Here is an 18,808-nt window from a genome sequence, read left to right as displayed (position 1 = left end):
TCTACAATTAAACAATGAGATGGGGAAAATAGGATTTTTGTTTTTACCTCATTACTATATTCATAAGAAGCTGGATCCAGTGCATTTTCTAGAAAGGGAACAGAATGCAACATTAGTTATATACAATGCAAACAAGAACTAGAATAAATCACTTAATTTCAAAATAACTCTAGCTTAAATTTTCTTCAGGATGGCTTTAAGTTTCCTTCAACTTATATTCATGTTATTTTTAATTTCCAGAATTAAAAACAATGTTCAAAGAAAGAAAATGCTGAAAAAGCAGAAATAGGTAACAAAGGTCATAACAAATTGGAAACACAGACGAAAACATCTCAGACAAGAACAGGTAAGCTCCTGGACAATTAATCCTTTCATTTAGTTTTGTTATTCTAGGACCAATAATCAGAATGGGAATGTGTCACTCGGGATAGAAAAAAGGACAATACAAAAAACCATATGGAGAAAATGAAAAAGAGGAGGATTATTCAGACAACTACATGTGATAAAATGACAATTTATGAAAAAAACAAATGGTGACAACATATCGGGTACCTGCATGCAGGAATTATCCCCAAAAGACACAAACACATGAAGCATTTGCAACTTGTAGTTTTTCCTGTTTCATTCTTATAAAACTAGACAAGTTACAGAAAGGAATCTGAACAAAAAGCTTTCAAGTTACTTCTTTAACTCCGATTGTCTCAAACTTTTGTTTTCAGACTGGATCCACCTGTTCCCTAAGAGGAATAAAACAAACTCATAAGGAGAGTTATCTGCTAATGCTGCACAAGCTGACTGAACTTAGAGACAGCACACAGTGGGGATTTAAGGGGGCAGGTGTGTAAATGGTGGGCTAGTGGCTCTTACCTGTTTGAAGCTAAATGACACACCACAAGGACCAGATCAGACTTGTTTGAGAAGCATGAAGTGAGGTTTTACAAGTTTAAAGAAACAGGCTTGATGGAGAAGACTCAGGGAAATGATATGTGTGTTAACTTTATCAACATTAGCACCATGGCATTTACAAATGAAATACATATCAGTATTTTTTCCTAGAACACATATCATCATTATAGATCATAAATAACACTTTTGCAAATTTCTGTATAGGAATTGTATTTTGAACGTACTTCATTTGGTGATCATAAAATTCCTACTATAATCATGTATGGTTTGCTCTCAGGAGCTCAGTGAATTCCAGTGTGGTAGCATGATAGGACCTGCGCAACCAGTCCAGTAATAAAGTTATGCTATACACTTTACTCGGTCTGAAATATTTTTTCAATTTTAAAAGTGACTAATTTTAAAGGTGAGTAAAACGTTGCCTTGTTAGTTATTCCTCACAGTCTTGTAAATGCCATAATCAATTCAGTTTTATTCATATAGTGCCAAATCACAGCAACAGTTGCCTCAAGGCACTTTACAAGGTAGAGACCCTACAATATAATTGAAAATAAGGTAATGCTACTTAAATATAAGTAGCTGTCACATCAGAATCGCTCCATTTCCTAATTTCAGAGAGTCTTCTTTATACCTGAAAATAAGGTAATGCTACTTAAATATAAGTAGTAATCTAATAGTAGTAATCTAATACTAACATAATAAGGTGTTTTTAAGATGTCGATTTCTATGTTTTTTTGTGACAGAACTATTTCTAGGCAGCTATGACTGCCAGAATGTTAGCATGTATCCAAAACCCAAGTTAGGAAAAATTCACTTATGTAAATCTAATGAATATTGAAGAATATTACAATAAGATACAGGATAATAGGATACTTCATCTTTTTGATTGTAAGAACACATATCGGTTTATTTATTATTAAGTTCAGCTGAAATACAAAGTCACTATAACTGCCAATCCAGTCCTCACTAAACAAAAGGCTGCAAAAACAAAAGGTTTGGGAAGCAGAACAGATGCCATGTGAATGTGGATGACAGCAAAACAAAGATGGCAGCTTTGCAACACTAAAAATGACTCTTTAAACCAAGTATATTGTTTAACTCTAAATACAGGAAGAGTATATTTTAAGAATCTAAAGAAACAGTTAAAAACACAGAAAAGATGAAACATGTTTTTGTGTGTTAAATCAAATGTAGTCAGTTACATGTGTACAACCATAGGGAAGGTAAAATGGGTAGGGTGAAAAGGAGATGAGGAAAAACACAAGAAATATTTATTCAGGATTTAGGGGAGGACAGATATTTGGGATAAATTGTTTACAAAGAAAATGTGTAAGAAACCAAAAAAGTTAATTAATTGCACCCTAATGATCATATTTCAGTAACAATTTAGTTAGTTTGAAGGGCTGAAGCAGTTTTTCCTCAGCTTCAGGTCTTTGTGTTAAGTAAGGTTAAACAAAACCCTTTTAGACGGAAAAAAGAAATTCTCTAGCCTCAACCAAAACCAGATGTTTCCGTTACAAAAGTGACCTTGTTAGTGTGTGGTAATTTATAAGCTTTTATCTTCTAATGCAGTTTATTCCATTTATGACCATAAAACAACAGAAAAATGTAAAGAGAGAATAGCAAAAGAAAATGATGAAAATAAAAAAAAAACAATAAAATGCCATAGTAAATAAAAATGTTGAATGAAATAAAAAATGCATCCACGTTATTAGATTAAATTTAAATTATTAATTATTAATAATATGTAAAAGTGACTGGAATATATTTAAAATATGGTTAAATGATGACTTAGTAACAGTAATGTGACCAATAACATTACTAAGTGTTAACCAATTATTTTGCACTTTGTAAAGGTTCAATACAAATTAATTTTATAATATACAGGTTTGGCTATCTTGCAGGTTTGTCACAAAGTCACAATTTGCACTAGCCTTACTATTTCACAATTAATAGATTTTGTGGTTATGCCTGGTGATGGGCACGCTTGCTCTTACCAGGGTTGTCAATGGGCATGACAACCATCAATGGGTTGCTTGAACGTCCGTACAGACCATTGGAGCACACCGCCACAACCTGGATCATATAACTGGTGTTGGCCAAGAGGTCATCAAGTATCGCACCCTGGTGAAAGAATATCACATCAGTGCCAAGATTACCTACTTCCATTCTCTACAGTCATTTGCATGTCTTTATTTCACTCACAAGGAGTTAAACCATGGTCAAAGTACAGTGTACAAGTGAATGTTACAGCTATCCTAAAACTAGGCTCGTGCCCGGTACCAAACGACTCATGGTCCGGTACCGGTGCGTGGCCCAGGGGTTGGGGACCGCTGTTGTAGACAAATTCCTATACATATTTCTTAGATATTTTGATCCATATTGACATGACAGCATCATGCAGCTGCCACAGATTTGTTGGCTCTTTATACATGGCAGGTATCAAGAGCTTTCATGTTGTTACCAAATTGGGATTTTTGCCATCCAAATTTTGCAGCAGAAATCTACATTTATTAGACCAAACATCATTCTTCCAGGCTGTTGCTGTCCTACTTTGGTGATCCCCTACAAGTTATAGCCTCAGGTTCCTGTTCTTAGCTGACAGCAGCAACTATTGTCGCCTTCTTCTGTTGCTGCTGTAACACATCTTCTTCACAGTTCAACGTGCTGTACTCTTAAGCATACCTTGGTTATAACCAGTAGATATCTAAATTACTGTTGCCATCCTATCAGCTCAAAGCATTCTAGCCATTCTCCTCTGACCTCTGGCATTAACAGCATTTTCACCCAAACACATGCCATTCTCTGGATATTTTCTGTTTTGAGAAAATGTTCATTTTTTGCAATGTGATTTGGTTGACTAGATATTTGCATTATCTAGCAGTTCAACGGGTGCACCTAACAAAGTGTCTAATGAGTGTAAGTAAGCATCCTTACCTCATCACCTAATGATATTAATGCTGAAAATTTTCTGTGTCCGAGACTTATTTAATTTGCTACCTTGCGATTAAACACCACAGAAGTTGTTGCAGACATTCATCATTTGGCAAAAAAGACATTTTACTTTTGGCAAGTATCTTGCACATATTGTGGAAGTGTCATAAAACTTTTATTTCAACACAAAGTTTATTGTCTAACATAAAATCCAGGGCGACACTTTTGGGTTGGCCTACAGGTGAACTTCAACATACTCCCTAGACTATGAAATAACAATATGGCTAAGAATTATTTACCATTAAAGCCACACCAAAAACATTGAGCAGCCTAGTGAACACCTTTTTGAGAAGACAGTTTTTAGTAGTAGTAAGCAGTGCACAGTTCTTAGAGGTTCGGTGATTATCATTTGTGCAACAGCTGCTTATTCAGGCTTTACAGAGGTCAATGGTTAATATAATTGGCGAAAATATCACCCCTCTGTGAATTGCTACCTTAACGTGGTGGAGGGGGTTTGTGTGTTCCAGGGATTCCAGGGGCTATGTTGTCCCCCTTGGTAGTGTCTCCCATGGCAAATTGGTCCTGGGTAAGGGACCAAACAATGAGGAATTCAAAAGACCCCCATGAGTATAAGTCACCGGTCGTAGCAGATGCCCGCCCCTCCCTGAGCCTGGTTCTGCCGGAGGTTTCTTCCTGTTAAAAGGGAGTTTTTCCTTCCCACTGTCGCCAAAGTGCTTGCTCATAGGGGGTCATATGATTGTTGGGTTTTTCTCTGTATGTATTATTGTAGGATCTACTGTACAATATAAAGCGCCTTGAGGCGACTGTTGTTGTGATTTGGCGCTATATAAATAAAACTGAATTGAATCGAATAAGTCCAAGGGAACAGTTCACCCTTCCAGGGCCCCTCACTGGAGCCAGGCCCGGGGAGGGTGCCCAATGGCATCCATGGGGCACAGCCAGGCACAGTTCGAAAAAGGGACATGGCCTCCTGCAGGCCCACTACCCACAGAAGGTGCCATAGGTGTCGGGTACAATGTGCTTTGGGTGGCGGCCAGGAGCAGAGGCCCTGTCGGACCAAACCCTGACTACCAAAACTAGTGATTGGGACATGGAATGTCACCTCTCTGGTGTCTGGGTTAGTGCATGAGGTTGAGAGGTACCTGCTAGATATAGTCGGGGTCACCTCAATGCATGGCTTGGGGTCCTGGTGAGGGCCTAGACTCTATCTCAGTCTAGAGTTGCCCTTGCTGAGAGGCAGCAGACTGGGGTGGGTATTCTAGTATCCCCTCGGCTTGTTGCCTATACGTTGGGGTTTCTGGACAAGAGGGCTTGCACCCTGCACCTTCAGGTCAGAGGACAGGTCCTGACTGTCGTCTCCGCTTATGCGCAGTTTACTTCAAAGTACCCAGCCTTCTTGGAGTCCCTGGGTGCTTGAGAGTGCTCCACATGGGGACTGTTGTCCTACTGGGAGACTTCAACGCTCATGTAAGAAATGACAGTGAGACCTGGAGGGGGCGTGACTGGAAGGAATGGGCTCCCGGATCTGAACCTGAGCAGTGTTTTGTTACTGGACGCCTGTGCAAACCACAGTTGTAACAAACATTTTTGTAAACGATTTTGTAATCGTATCACCAGACTTGTGGAAATATTTTGGGTGAAGAGAGGGGCTGAGCTGATCACCACCTGGTGGTGAGTTGGATCAGGTGGTGGGGGGGAGGATGCTGGACAGACCTGACACACCAAAATGTATAATGAGGGTGAGCTGGGAACGCCTGGCAGAGGTCCAGTCTGCAAGATCTTCAACTCACACCTCAGGCAGAGCTTCAACAGCGTTCCAAGGGAGATTGGGGACATCGAGTCTGAATGGACCATGTTCAGCACCTCCACTGCTGAAGCCGCTGCACTGAGCTGCAGCTGTAAGGTGGTTGCTGCCTGTCGTGGTAGTAACCGCCGAACCAAATGTTGGGACACCAGAAGTGAAGGGAGCCACCAGGCTAAAGGAGGAGTCCTATTGGGCTTGGTTAGCTTTCGGGACGTCAGAGGCAGCTGATAGGTACTGACAGGCCAAGCAGAACGCGACTCAGGCAGTGACTAAAGCAAAAACCCAGTGTGAGAGGAGTTTGGAGAGGCCATGGAAAAGGAAGAAATTCTGGCAAACTGTCATGCGACGGATACTTAAGAAGGGTGTGCTCCAACTATAGGGGATCACACCCTCAGCCTCCTTGGGAAAGTCTATGCCATGGTGCTGGCGAGTCCGTCCTTTAGTTGAACCTCGGATACAGGAGGAACAATGCGGCTTTCGTCCTGGTCGTGGAACACTGGACCAGCTCTTTACCCTCTCAACGATACTTGAGGGTGCATGGGAGTTTGCCCAACCAGTCTACATATATTTTGTGGACTTGGAGAAGGCATTCAACCATGTCCTTCAGAGTGTTCTGTGGGAGGTGCTTCAGGAGTATGGGATGTCTGACCCATTGCAACAGGCCCTTTTTTATGGAGAGAATTTCTAGAAGTAGCCAAGTGGAGGGAGGCTTTCACTTGGGTGGTCTCAGAATCTCATCTCTGCTTTTTGCAGATGATGCGGTTCTGTTAGCCTTAATGTATGATGGCCTCCAGCTCGCACTGGAACAGCTTGCAGTAGAGTGTGAAGCAGTGGAAATGAGAATCAGCACCTCCAAATCTGAGGCCATGGCCCTCAGCCGGAAAAGGGTGAATTGCCCACTTCGGGTCAGGGACAACTTCCTACCCCAAGTGAATTAAACTAAAATCTCGGGGTCTTGTTCACAAGTGATGAGGGAGTGAGAGATTAACAGATGGATTGGTGCTGCGGCTGCAGTGATGCGGACGCTGTACTGGTCTGTTATGGTGAAGATAGAGCTGAATGTAAAAACGAAGCTCTCAATTTACTGGTTGATCCACGTCCCTACCCTCATCTACAGTCACAAGCTGTGGGTAGTGCGGATACTAGCAGCACAAATGGGCTTCCTCCAAAGGTTGGCTGGCCTTTCCCTTAGAGATAGGGTGAGGAGTTCAGCCATCTGGGAAGGACTAAGAGTAGACCCACTGCTCCTCCACAATGAAAGGAGCCAGTTGAGATGGTTTGGGCATCTGACAAGAATGCCTCTTGGGCGCATCCTGGGCGAGGTGTTCCAGGTATGCCCCACTGGGAGGAGGCCCCGGGGCAGACCCAGGACACGCTGGAGAGATTATATCTCTCGGTTGGCCTGGGAATGCCTTGGTGTTCCCTTGGACAAGCTGGAGGAGGTGGTAGGGGAGAGGGAGGTCTGGGCTTCTCTGCCTTGTCTGGCCCCCCATGACCCGGCCCCTGATCAGTGGAAGAAGATGGATGGATGGATGGATGGATGGACAGATGGCAAATATCACAAAATTTAAGAGAAAATGTTTTTTATATTATGAACTGTTGGTTGCTTTCTCACCACATCCTGGTCTCCGTCAGTCAGATATTCAGATGAGACAGCATTCTCTGTACTAGCTAGTCTGTAGTTGACTGAGTACTTGTCGATGCTGGAGTCATACACTGCCCGTGGCCTTTCCCATGTCACCAGCAGGCTGCTAAGGTTGTGTGGTGCCACCTGGATGTTCTCCGGTTCTGAACTGCAGACTGAAACACACAGATAAAAACCTCTCTTTTTAAAAATATGCTGTGATGCACTCTTTTAAACCCACGAGTTCTGCAGATGGTTTACAGCTTACATTTCCTCAGTCATTTCAGATCCTGATAAAATAAATAAATAAATAAATGTACTCATTACAGTGTGGCTGGCTTGGTATTATTGATTGTCACATTCTACAGTGTATATTCCATTTTTGCCTGCACTTTTGGACACAAATTCAAATACAGGAACCAAAACTCTAACCAAAACTAAGATCTACCTTGACTTTATTTTCTATTATAGTAACTTTTATTATTTCAGTAGCCTTTATGTAAATTTGATGAACAGGGGAACACTGGATACATTATCATGTATGATTGACTACATTAAAAAGAAGAAAGAGTCAATTAAAAGGAAAATATTACATTTTATGATTTTGCTTTTAAAATTGTCCGGATCCTGAATGCAGGTTATCACATCACATTATGTTTTATAGCTTGTTCTTTTGAAGCAACTCAGTGGTGAAATGTGTTCAATGCTTGTTTGCTGATTAGGAAAATTACACAAAAAACTACAAAGCTGAATTTCATAAAACTGAAATTATGCTCTTCAATTTTATATTGAAGAGCACAATTTCAGTGCCATAATCAAGAATTAATTCAATTTAGATGTGAAGCCATAGTTATACCTTTAAAATTGACTTTGGTGGGCCATAAACTGTCCTAGCGCCCATCATGATGTGCCTTTATTTGTTTATTGATTTATTTGTTACTGCCTTGAGGTGACTGCTGTTGCGATGTGGCGCTGTATATATAAAATTTAATTAAATTGAACTGAATTATTAACTACCGGTAAGTAAGCAATGGATGAGTAACGTGAATTGTGGCTGTTGAAATGGCTCCTGTCTGTGTTTGTAAGTATGATTCTGGGTCAGAGGTGAGATTAGTAGTGCAGAGACAATGCAGATGACTGACACTATGAAGTCTGGGATTAACACAGATTAAAGCAGGCTGAGGATTGGCGGTGACAGACAGAAAACTCTATCCAATCATTCGCAAATTTCCTTTTCCACTGGATCTCAGCTAGGCTCAGTGCTCTAACCAGTCTGAACTCTGTTCACTGAGGGATCAAAGTGAAAATCCTGATATCATTAGCTACGAACAGCAGAAGAGGGAACAGATAAATACAAGCTGATAAATACAAATATTTTGCTTGGACCACTAGAGGGCAGTGCCAACCACGAGAACTTTGGTAAAGAATGCACAAACCTCTCTCTCTCTCTCTCTCTCTCTCCCTCCCTCCCTCCCTCTCTCCCTCCCCCTCTCCCTCCAATTTTAGTCTGTTTTCCCTGAAACCAACTGTCAGGGAAAACAGACCATGTGTTTCCATGTGGCAAACCTCAGTGTGGTCGTGGTTTGACTGATTGACTGACTGACTGGTTGGGTTGTGTATGTGTGTTTATGTGTTTTTGTAGTTAAAGGGCAGGACTGAAGGCAGATCAAACATACTGCTGAGTGCAGAAAGAGACATTTCTCTTTCTTTTTTCTTTATGTCTTATCATTATAAGACATAAAGAGTAATAAATAAAACAGCGGACGCACCAATGAATCACTCCAAAGTGACCTGAAAATCAACAACAATAACAAAAAAAAGACCAGAAAAAAAAACTATGCTATGTTGACTAAACCAACATTAATTGTTCTATGCTGACATGTCTATAAACAGTGTTGGGGAGTATCGGAATACATGTACCGCTGTTACGTATTTAAAATACAAAATATGAGTAACTGTATTCTGTTACAGTTACCGTTTAAAAAGGTGGTATTCAGAATACAGTTACTTTGTTGAAATAAATGGATTGCACGCCGGTCTTTTCCTGTTTCATATGTTAGGCTATGCCCTCTCCATTTTTGATAATTCCACACCGGTGGAAACCCAAACAAAACACGCATTAGTGTTACAGGCATAGCCCTAAAGAATGTAGCCTCATGGGCAGTGTAGTCCGTGCTGCAGGGAGAATGGACTGCCATACTTGTTATGTGTCTGTGAGCGAGGGAGGGAGAAAAAGGAAAAGTACGAGTTGTCACCGACCAGAAACGGGAGCTGGAAGCATGTAAATATAATAATAACCACTGCAGCCAAGAAGAGTGCCTGACAAGCCCAGCTGTAAGTAAGCTGTTAAGACTCGACTGTACACCGTGTTCGTGTTTTCCTCCGAAAACAATAAGTTCCGCTGGAGCAGTCTTTCAACGTCTCTCTGTCTCTCACTAGCAAAGTTGACCCAGACAACAAAGTAAAGCTAGTTTTCGGTTATGAGCCCGACATGAACCCGACGTATTAGCCAGAGGTCCCTTTACTATGGTTCGGAGCCGCGGACCTGTTTTATATATATTTTATATATATATAAATTTTTTCTTGGACTTTTGGATCTCATAAGACATTTAAATTAAAACCAGCAACTAATTTTTTTGGTACTTTGAAACCCTTCCCTATTCCTATATCAGGGAAACCGATTCAATCAAACCATACTCACTGAACAAACTACAGTGATCAGCACATTATAGTTTGGCATGACTGCTGCTGCTTCCAGTAATTTTCAGTTTTCTTCTAAGGCTTGTGTAAATTCCAGTACCCAGCATCGATGAGTTTGTAACATCTAATGGAGTATACTCTCTAAGTAGATAAGCAAAACTGTACTTGTATAGCACCTTTCTATCATTACAGCATACGTTTTGTTTTGTTTTGGCTACCAAGTGTCGGGAAATATGTTCCTGCTGTTCTAGTGGTGAAGATAATGGCAGTAAATTTGTGGGGCCTAGTTTGTTTTGCTGTTTAAAGATTAGCAGAAGCTTTTTAGGAGTGCTCTGCCATTGCTTTGCCTAGGCATTGTACCTTTGTTGTTTCACTCTAGAGCAGCGGTCCCCAACCTTTTTTGCGCCACGGACCGGTGTAATGTCACACAAGATTTTCACGGACCGGCCTTTAAGGTGCAGCGAACAAATACAACAAAATAAAATGATACGTCCAAGACAAAAACTGTGGTATTTTATAAATGTAATAATAAATGCCAATTAACTGTGTAATTGTGTAACTTTATTAGCAGCGTCCTCCTGAAATGCGCCAACATTAAGAGTAACATCCTCCTGTCTGCTCTCTGGCCACCATGGTAACGCGTAAATATTTCTTTCAAAATAAGATAATAATAAGAAGACACAACTACAAAGACCCAGGGAAACAGAGTTAATGATAAAAACCCTGAAAACCATCAATTTCCCACCTGAGCCTCAACTCTCGTGGTCCGGTACCAAACGACTCACAGACCGGTCCGTGGCCTGGTGGTTGGGGACCGCTGCTCTAGAGTTTAACGTGTTCTTTTCTTTCAGTGAAGAATGGGGTTTTTGTTTGGAAACCCACTTTATATATAGTTTGCGCTGTTGCCGTCATGCCCTCTAGACTTCACAGAAAAGGGACGCGTCCTATGGGGTGGGCGGTATAAACGATATTCGGTATAAACGGTATTCGGTAGAAACGATATGAATTTGGCCAATGGTAGAGATTTTCACTATACCGCTCTACCCTGATAGTGCATGTTGATGGTGTCATCAAGCTGCGCCTGTTTTGGTCAAAAGCATCGCAACGGCTGCAAGCAATATCATCTGCAGTTTATGCCGGGTGACAGTAATAGCGAAGAGACGAAGCACATTTTGGAATATGAGGAAAGCCAAAAACTGCGCTTCCTCCACTTCCGTACCATTGATTCATTAATGAATGAATTCTGCTCTATTCCCATGTTGTTGCAGTATATTAATGACTAACCTCGTTTTGTGGATGGATTATCTCAGTTGTTCTCCTGACTGAAGTTTGGTCCCTTTATAGCATCCTGCCATGCGATTGCATTTGTCCCAAACCATCAGGAACCCTCACGTTAACTTTTATCGAGTGGAAAAAAGTTAGCGTTCATCCTACAGCTTCACTGTGTTTTTGTTATGCTAACATAGCTGTGTCGCTAGTGATCATGTAGCACATCATTATATACCAGCTAGCCCAACTTCAGCAACCCTAAAAAAAGTCACTGCTGTTTAGTTTCCTGTCTTCATTCATGTTGGAAGTGACAGCAGAGTTGTACGTTTGAATTTTTTCAGAAATCTCTCAGTCAGAACCAGAGATGGGCAGTAACGCGTTACTTTTTTCAAGTAACGAGTAAAGTAAGGGATTACTATTGCAAAAACGGTAATTAGATTACCGTTACTTTCCCGTAGGAACGTTGCGTTATTGCGTTACTAAAACCGTGATTTTTTGCGAGAATGTCTCAAGACAGTGACGTAAGCGAGTGCGCCGTTAGTGACAACAGCTGTGTGCAGATCAACAATGGATCATATATCGAGTGTGGGAGAGAGTATGAGCGTGCAGCATTTAAAGCGTGGAAGTACTGACCTTACTTTGAGTTTGATTCCATAAAAAGTGACAAAAACATTAGTGTCCGTTGTGCGTGGGAAGAAAACTTCTTTTTACAGCGAAAAAAACCCCTAAACTTCCGAGCAAGCACCGAGTGCGCTATGACTAGGGATGGGTATCGTTTAGGTTTTATCCGATACCGGTGCCAAATCGGTACTTTTGAAACAGTGCCGGTGCTCAAACGGTGCTCAAACCGGTGCTTAAAGAATGGAGAACACAAAATTGGTCCAAAAACCTCTCATGTTCAGCTGTTTTTTGTAAAAAGATAACAATGTTAGCCTTTTCTGCAGCTATGGGGCATATATGGTATCACTCTTGGCTGGAAGCAGTGCTTAAACAATGGAAAAAACACAAACTTTGTCCTAAACCTCTCATGTTTAACTGTTTTCCACTTTTTCTTTGGTCTTTTTAGCCTTTTTGGCCAGGGTGAAGGGAGTATCTGCCATCAAACAAGAAGACAGCCGCATGTAGCTATGATGATGTTTGCTAGTTCACCTTACATGCATTAATGTAATAACGTGGTTAGCCTACTCAACGTAAATTACACACGAACAACATTAAGCTACTCACGCAGAGAAGAACGGCTGCTGCTGCATCATCCTCATCATTTCTGCTACACTGGCAGGGCTAGGGGCCAGGACTCTCCTCTTCGTGTTTTTGGGGGATGTTGCATAACAGGCAACCCACCCGCAGTAGATGCGCTCGGTGTGAGGTCTCGCAGCAAGCTATCAAATACGGCGCATTTCTCGGCTTTAAAAAAAAAAACGCTATGCGTCGCCAGGTATTTCATCGGATTTGAGGTGTTACCTCCTTTGACAGTATCACAGTATCAGCTTAAAGCACTTGTTGCAGGCTGCTGAGTTTGCATCTTTTGCTGTGAAGTACAGCCAGACTTTTGACCGCTTCGCCTTGGGCATTTTTAATCTGTAGCTCTGCTCTAAAAGAACGTACATACCTGGGCCCGCCTACTATCCTCGGAAACGTAAAATGATTGGCTAGAAGTGTATCACAGCTCAGGAAAAAAAAGCACCGAAATAAAGCACCGAAATGTGCGCTGCTTTTCGGTCTGGTTACTACCGTCTATGTCAGAACCGGTGCCATCATGGCACCGGATACCGGTACCCATCCCTAGCTATGACGTAATGGAAAATTCACAGAGAAACTCGCGGATTCTTCCATTGACCGCGGCACACCTGCACCAGGGTAAACCTCCGCCTACCACAGTCCTGCTTTACAGGTGAAAATAGAGCAACAGGACCTGAGTCTTTGACTTTATTTATTTTCTGCTGTGTTTTAATTGCATCTATTTGAAAGAGTGAGTGTAAACACAAAAAATATTTTATTTTATGTGCTGGAATGTGTACAAAATAGGTTTAAATGTTAAACTAATTTATTCAAGTCAGAGAATGTTGCATATAATTTAATTTTTACTTGATGCATAAAGTTAAAAGATTAACACTGATAAAACAAGTTAAAAAAATAGACTTTTCCATTTGATTACATTTTGTATGATGGATTATGCAGAAAAAGTAGAATTGGGCTGAAAGATCTATCGCTTTATCACCTATTCAGGTTGTAAATCGTGTTTTTAAAAAGTAACTAAGTAATTAATTACTTTTGAAAACAAGTAATCAGTAAAGTAACGGGGTTACTTTTTTGGGGAAGTAATCAGTAATTAGTTACTGATTACTTTTTTCAAGTAACTTGACCAACACTGGTCAGAACGTGGTATATCATGTTTAGGTGGAAGCGAGCGAGCTAACTTCCTGCTAACTTCTAACTCTGTTAAATGTAATAAATTCTGTTTTCATGGATGCCTGGATGTTAAACTTAATTTTTACACCTGGTAAAGCAGCAGTGCTGATCATTTTATTAAAGATGAAAGAATTTAGACCGTTTTTAACTCTCAGTGATGCTGCAGTGTTCGTTTGACTTTGGGACCCGAAGCAGACGGAGTTTTGGACCCAGGTTACTCAGCGAGGCTCCTGACTACGGTACCCATAATGCTCCGACAGTCCATCAAGTGGTGCGGCTTTGTAGCTTACCAAAGTCCTACTAAAACATTTTTGACAGATTTTTGAGCGTGTACCACATAAAATCTGTTTGAGGTCAATAAGCACAACCAGAATTCATACATAAGGCGCACCGGATTATAAGGTGCACGGTCGAGTTTTGAGAAAATTAAAGGATTTTAAGTATAGAAAATACGGTATACAGAAGAAAAAAATATATCGCGATCTATATCGTTACCGCACATACTTCAAATTATACCATGATATGGATTTTAGGCCCTATCGCCCAGCCCTAGCATCCTAACAGCTTACTAAAACTTTAATGTTTTATGTTTTTACTACAACATGCTGAGATTAGCAGATGTAGTGTGTCATATTAAAAAATAAAGTGTGTGCTTAGCCAAGCTAGATAGTCAAGTTCTCTAAGGTCTAGGATATTGTAAAATTTGAAGACAATCCTTTAAAAGTAATATAAAGTTTTTGCTGTTTTTCACATTTGGTATCACCTTGACACAATTTTCACCAAAATTAAATCACCTTCAGTTGTTATTGATATCTACCATCACACAATATTTAAATATCTTTACAACTGTGGATGCTAGACTGATAAACAGACAAACAAATGGAACTGATTATGGAGAAGATTGTTTTTGTCCTGTAATGTTGCCAAAATATATACAGATGTGTGTGTAACAACTAATAAATTAATTTCTGCTAACTCCAATAAAATATGCTAAAGTGTTGCATATTCCAAAACTAACTGGTGGAGGCAAAAGTCAACGGCAATTCAAAACCAGCTTCTCAAATGTTTTAAGAATATTTTAGAACATTAATTGAAAACAACATCAAATATTTCTCTGGTACCAGAACAAACTCTCCCCAAAGCCAAAGATCAATCCCAGTTATTGAGTAGAAACAACATGCAGTGTTAAAATCAATTGGTACCCAAGTCACCCCATTCTCTGTCTGTCACTGACATTTTATTCAGGTCACTTCAGCTCTATTTTTACATCATGATCATTTGTCTAAAAATCAACAGAAGTTTAGAATATTTTGCTTCATCATCTTCAATTTACCTAAAACGTTTATGGTCCAAAGTTTTAAGCTATATGATAGAATGGAATGATGAAATTTAGGCTTCATATGTCAAATAATTTTGAAAATATATTTTTGGAAAAATGGTCTTTTGACCCACTTTCAGACCCCTTTTTTTTTCTTTCCGCACACTGAAATGTGAGGCAGATTTTTAAAAGCCTGAAATTCTCACCCTTTCTTATAATCAAAATGAATCAGGATCTGTACTTTGGGACAGATACACACATAGTGTTTGAGTATTTGCTGGTTAAAAATGTAAAAAAAAAACCTGTCATGTAAAGTCCTATATTTAAACACCCAGTAATTGACTGTGTGCACGTTAGCATATGCTACTTCCGGTGCGGAAACTCCTGTGGGGAGCTTTATTTCCGGTGTCTTATTTGCGCCTGGTTTACGGTCCAAAACAAGTTAAGCAAATGAATGAATCAAGCGGCGATTTAAATTTCTATAGATGTCTTGGGCATTTACCCAATATATCTGTAAATGATGTTCATCGACTTGTAGATATTTTTCCCTGCGCCTCAGAGCAAAAGAGAAAAGGGATTCAAATGTTATATTTCTCAGCTGTCCCTCGTTTATCGCGGGTGTTATGTTCTAAAATAACCAGCGATGGGTGAAATCAAGTAGCCAATTTTATTTTTTGACGGTGCAAAACGTTTCGTGGACATCGTGGACATACAGTGCTGCACTTCAGAGTCACACTGCTAGCGATCGATGCAGCGATTCTGTACTGTACAGGAGAGACGTCACGGAGGAGATCGTCTGCAGCGATCAGGACGCAGGACACAATGTGACGTAAAAAAAATAAGCATGCAAACTTGCACTAAAAAATCTGCGAAACAGCGAGGTGAAAGGTGAACCGCGTTATTGCGAGGGACTGCTAAACTCTTTAAACGTCAAAATTGATCATTAGATTTTTTATGACACAACAGTGGTGAGTGTTCCCACCTTCTCCTCTTTGTAACTTAACGCGATCTTTCCGTTTTCGAGTTTTGGACATGATTTTGGGGTATATCTTCGCAGTAGCGATTGACCGCAAAGTAAAGCTACCGGAAATGCACAACCCCACATCCGGTCTCAAACCAGGAAGTTAGCATTGTCTCGTGCACATAGTCAATAATAAGCTTCACATTGCAAAAGAGAATTGCTTTCGGAGTAGTATATAGGGATGTCAACAAATTCATTTTACATTGTGAGCCACATGCAGCCCACTTTGAGCTTAGGTAAGCCAGACAGAAGTGGAAAACGTACAGACATTCTGTACTTAATTAGAAGTACAGATACTAGTGTTAAAAATACTCCAGCAAAAGTGTCAATTTCTTTTTTCAAGTAAAAGTGAAAAAACACTGGCTCTGAAATGTACTCAAATAAAAAAATGAAAAAAGAAACCCTCTAGTTTCCTTTCTCAATTGTAGAGTGTGAATTTGCTTCTAAACAGGAAAATGAGTAGGAAAGTGGGATTCAGGAGGTGGGGAACCCTAAAATCTGTTGTAATGGCTCAACGGTGTCTGCCGTTTGTTTACTACAAAATTATGCAATTTAGTTTTTTTACAGTTTCAATTTTTGGGGGGCTTCAAATTCCCTTTTTTCAGTTTCAAACCCCCCTTTTCAGTTTCAGGGCATTTTTTCCCTCCCTTTCAGACTTTTAACCCTGATTTTGTCTTGATATATTCTCAGTCATCCAGGAAAGTAAATCTCCAAAAAGTTGTTGTTCATCTGGATGTAGCGTTTTGTGGGAGAAACGTTTCGTCACTCATCCAAGTGACTTCTTCAGTCTCAGCTGACTGCAGGTTTCCCCAATCTTATAAACATACATTTGCATAATGACTGAAACCAGCCCACTGAAGGAACAGTGGGCTGGGAGGTCAGTTCCTTAATCTTAATTATGCAAATTCCCATGACCAACAACCACTGACCAAAACCCACTGATCAAAGACCACTGATCAATGGCCATGAGTACCATTCACAGAGAGTTGGGGAATGGCTGCAATCACAGCATTGTAAGATGGCGAAAGATGTACCCCTAGGCTCCCTCCTCGATTCAGAGATGGTCTTTCCCTTTTCACGTAAACTCGGTCACCTATAACACCTCCAAGTTTCTGGCTTCGATCCTCAACCCGCTGGTGGGCAGCTCTGAACACCACATCCAGAACACCCTGGATTTTGTTGAGAAGGTGAGAGATGTCATTATGGAGGCAGATGAAACCATGGTATCGTACAACGTTACATCTCTCTTCACTTGTATCCCAGTCACAGAAGCGTTGGAGGTAGTCCGTAAGAGATTACAGGATGACACCAACCTCAGCAACAGGACCACTCTCAGCATCGACCAAGTGTGTTTGCTTTTGGAACTGTGTCTTCATTCCACCTACTTCACATACAAGGGTCAGTTCTACAGGCAGAAACATGGGTGTGCCATAGGCTCCCCAGTTTCATCCATCGTGGCCAATTTGTACATGGAAGAAGTGGAAAAGAGGGCTCTGCTATCCTACCCTGGAACACCACCAAGCCATTGGTTCAGGTATGTGGATGACACCTGGGTAAAAATCAAATCTCAGGACGTACCACAATTCACTGATCACATTAACTCGGTGGACCGACAAATCAAATTCACCAGGGAGGATATGAAAAGTGGCAGGTTAGCCTTCTTAGACTGTGAGATTTCCATCAGTAATGAGGGACATCTAAAAGCTGACGTGTACCGTAAACCTACACATACGGATCAGTATCTAAGGTTTCACTGTCATCATCCACTGGAGCACAAACTGGGTGTCATCAGGACGCTCCAACACAGAGCACATACCATCCCCACAGACACAGCGGCCAGGGAGGCAGAAGAACAGCACATCAAGAAGGCCCTGAGTAAATGTGATTATCCTAGCTGGACTTTTGTCAAAGCTGGAAAGACACCTAAAGAAAGCTTCAGCCGATCCAGGAGAGAAGGACAACTGCTGCCCAAGCGAAAACCTGTAGTGATCCCATATGTGTCAGGAGTATCAGAGCAGTTGAAACGCATTTTTTCTAAACACCGGGTCTCTTTTAAACCCCAAAACACGCTGCGCCAAAAACTGGTCCACCCCAAGGATCGGGTCCCCCAAACAGAGTAACATAGTGCACGCTGTTAAGTGCCTGGAGGATTGCCAGGATTTATACATCGGGGAAACCAAACAACCTCTGGCGAAGCGGATAGCACAACACAGAAGAGCCACCTCATCAGGCCAGGACTCTGCAGTCTATTCACACCTACAGGCCAGTGGATACTCTTTCAATTATGAGGATGTACACATCTTGGACAGGGAGGAACGCTGGTTTGAGCGCGGAGTCAAGGAGGCTATTTACATGAAAAGGGAAAGACCATCTCTGAATCAAGGAGGGGGCCTAAGGGTACATCTTTTGCCATCTTACAATGCTGTGATTGCAGCCATTCCCCAACTCTCTGTGAATGGTACTCATGGCCATTGATCAGTGGGCTTTGATCAGTGGTTGTTGATCAATGGTCATAAGAATTTGCATAATTAAGATTAAGGAACTGACCTCCCAGCCCACTGTTCCTTCAGTGGGCTGGTTTCAGTCATTATGCAAATGTACTGTTTATAAGATTGGGGAAACCTGCAGTCAGCTGAGACTGAAGAAGTCACTTGGATGAGTGATGAAACATTTCTCCCACAAAACGCTACATCCAGATGAACAGAATCAACTTTTTGGAAACCCTGATTTTGCATTGTAGCCATGTATCAAAGGGAAGAGGCGGGACAGAGACTAATGACTGACAGTTCCTGTGTCACATTTGTG

The 18,808-nt window shown here is 41.0% G+C and overlaps 1 protein-coding gene across 4 annotated transcripts in view; it reads right to left on the bottom strand.

The window, feature by feature from the left end:
- The window catches only part of LOC146665471 (receptor-type tyrosine-protein phosphatase zeta-like), a 96,362-nt gene that overhangs the window by 37,811 nt on the left and 39,743 nt on the right, over nucleotides 1–18,808 (bottom strand). For all 4 annotated transcript variants that reach the window (XR_014912613.1, XM_085413168.1, XM_085413170.1 and 1 more), the window contains exons 9-11: nucleotides 7,278–7,462; nucleotides 2,901–3,027; nucleotides 48–88 (exon numbers count right to left, since the gene is read on the bottom strand). Coding sequence is in view for 3 of the 4 variants with exons in the window: in XM_085413168.1 (XP_085269294.1) it covers nucleotides 48–88; nucleotides 2,901–3,027; nucleotides 7,278–7,462 (353 nt within the window). In the remaining variant the exon portion in view is untranslated. The remainder of the gene's footprint in view (nucleotides 1–47; nucleotides 89–2,900; nucleotides 3,028–7,277; nucleotides 7,463–18,808) is intronic.

The sequence above is a fragment of the Rhamphochromis longiceps genome, linkage group LG7, assembly GCF_057381845.1.
Source record: "Rhamphochromis longiceps isolate RC_006_pf linkage group LG7, R_longiceps_female_GT1.1, whole genome shotgun sequence".
NCBI lineage: Eukaryota > Metazoa > Chordata > Actinopteri > Cichliformes > Cichlidae > Rhamphochromis > Rhamphochromis longiceps.
The sequence above is the reverse complement of the archived record's forward strand: the minus strand, read 5'-3'. Positions and strand labels throughout refer to the sequence as shown.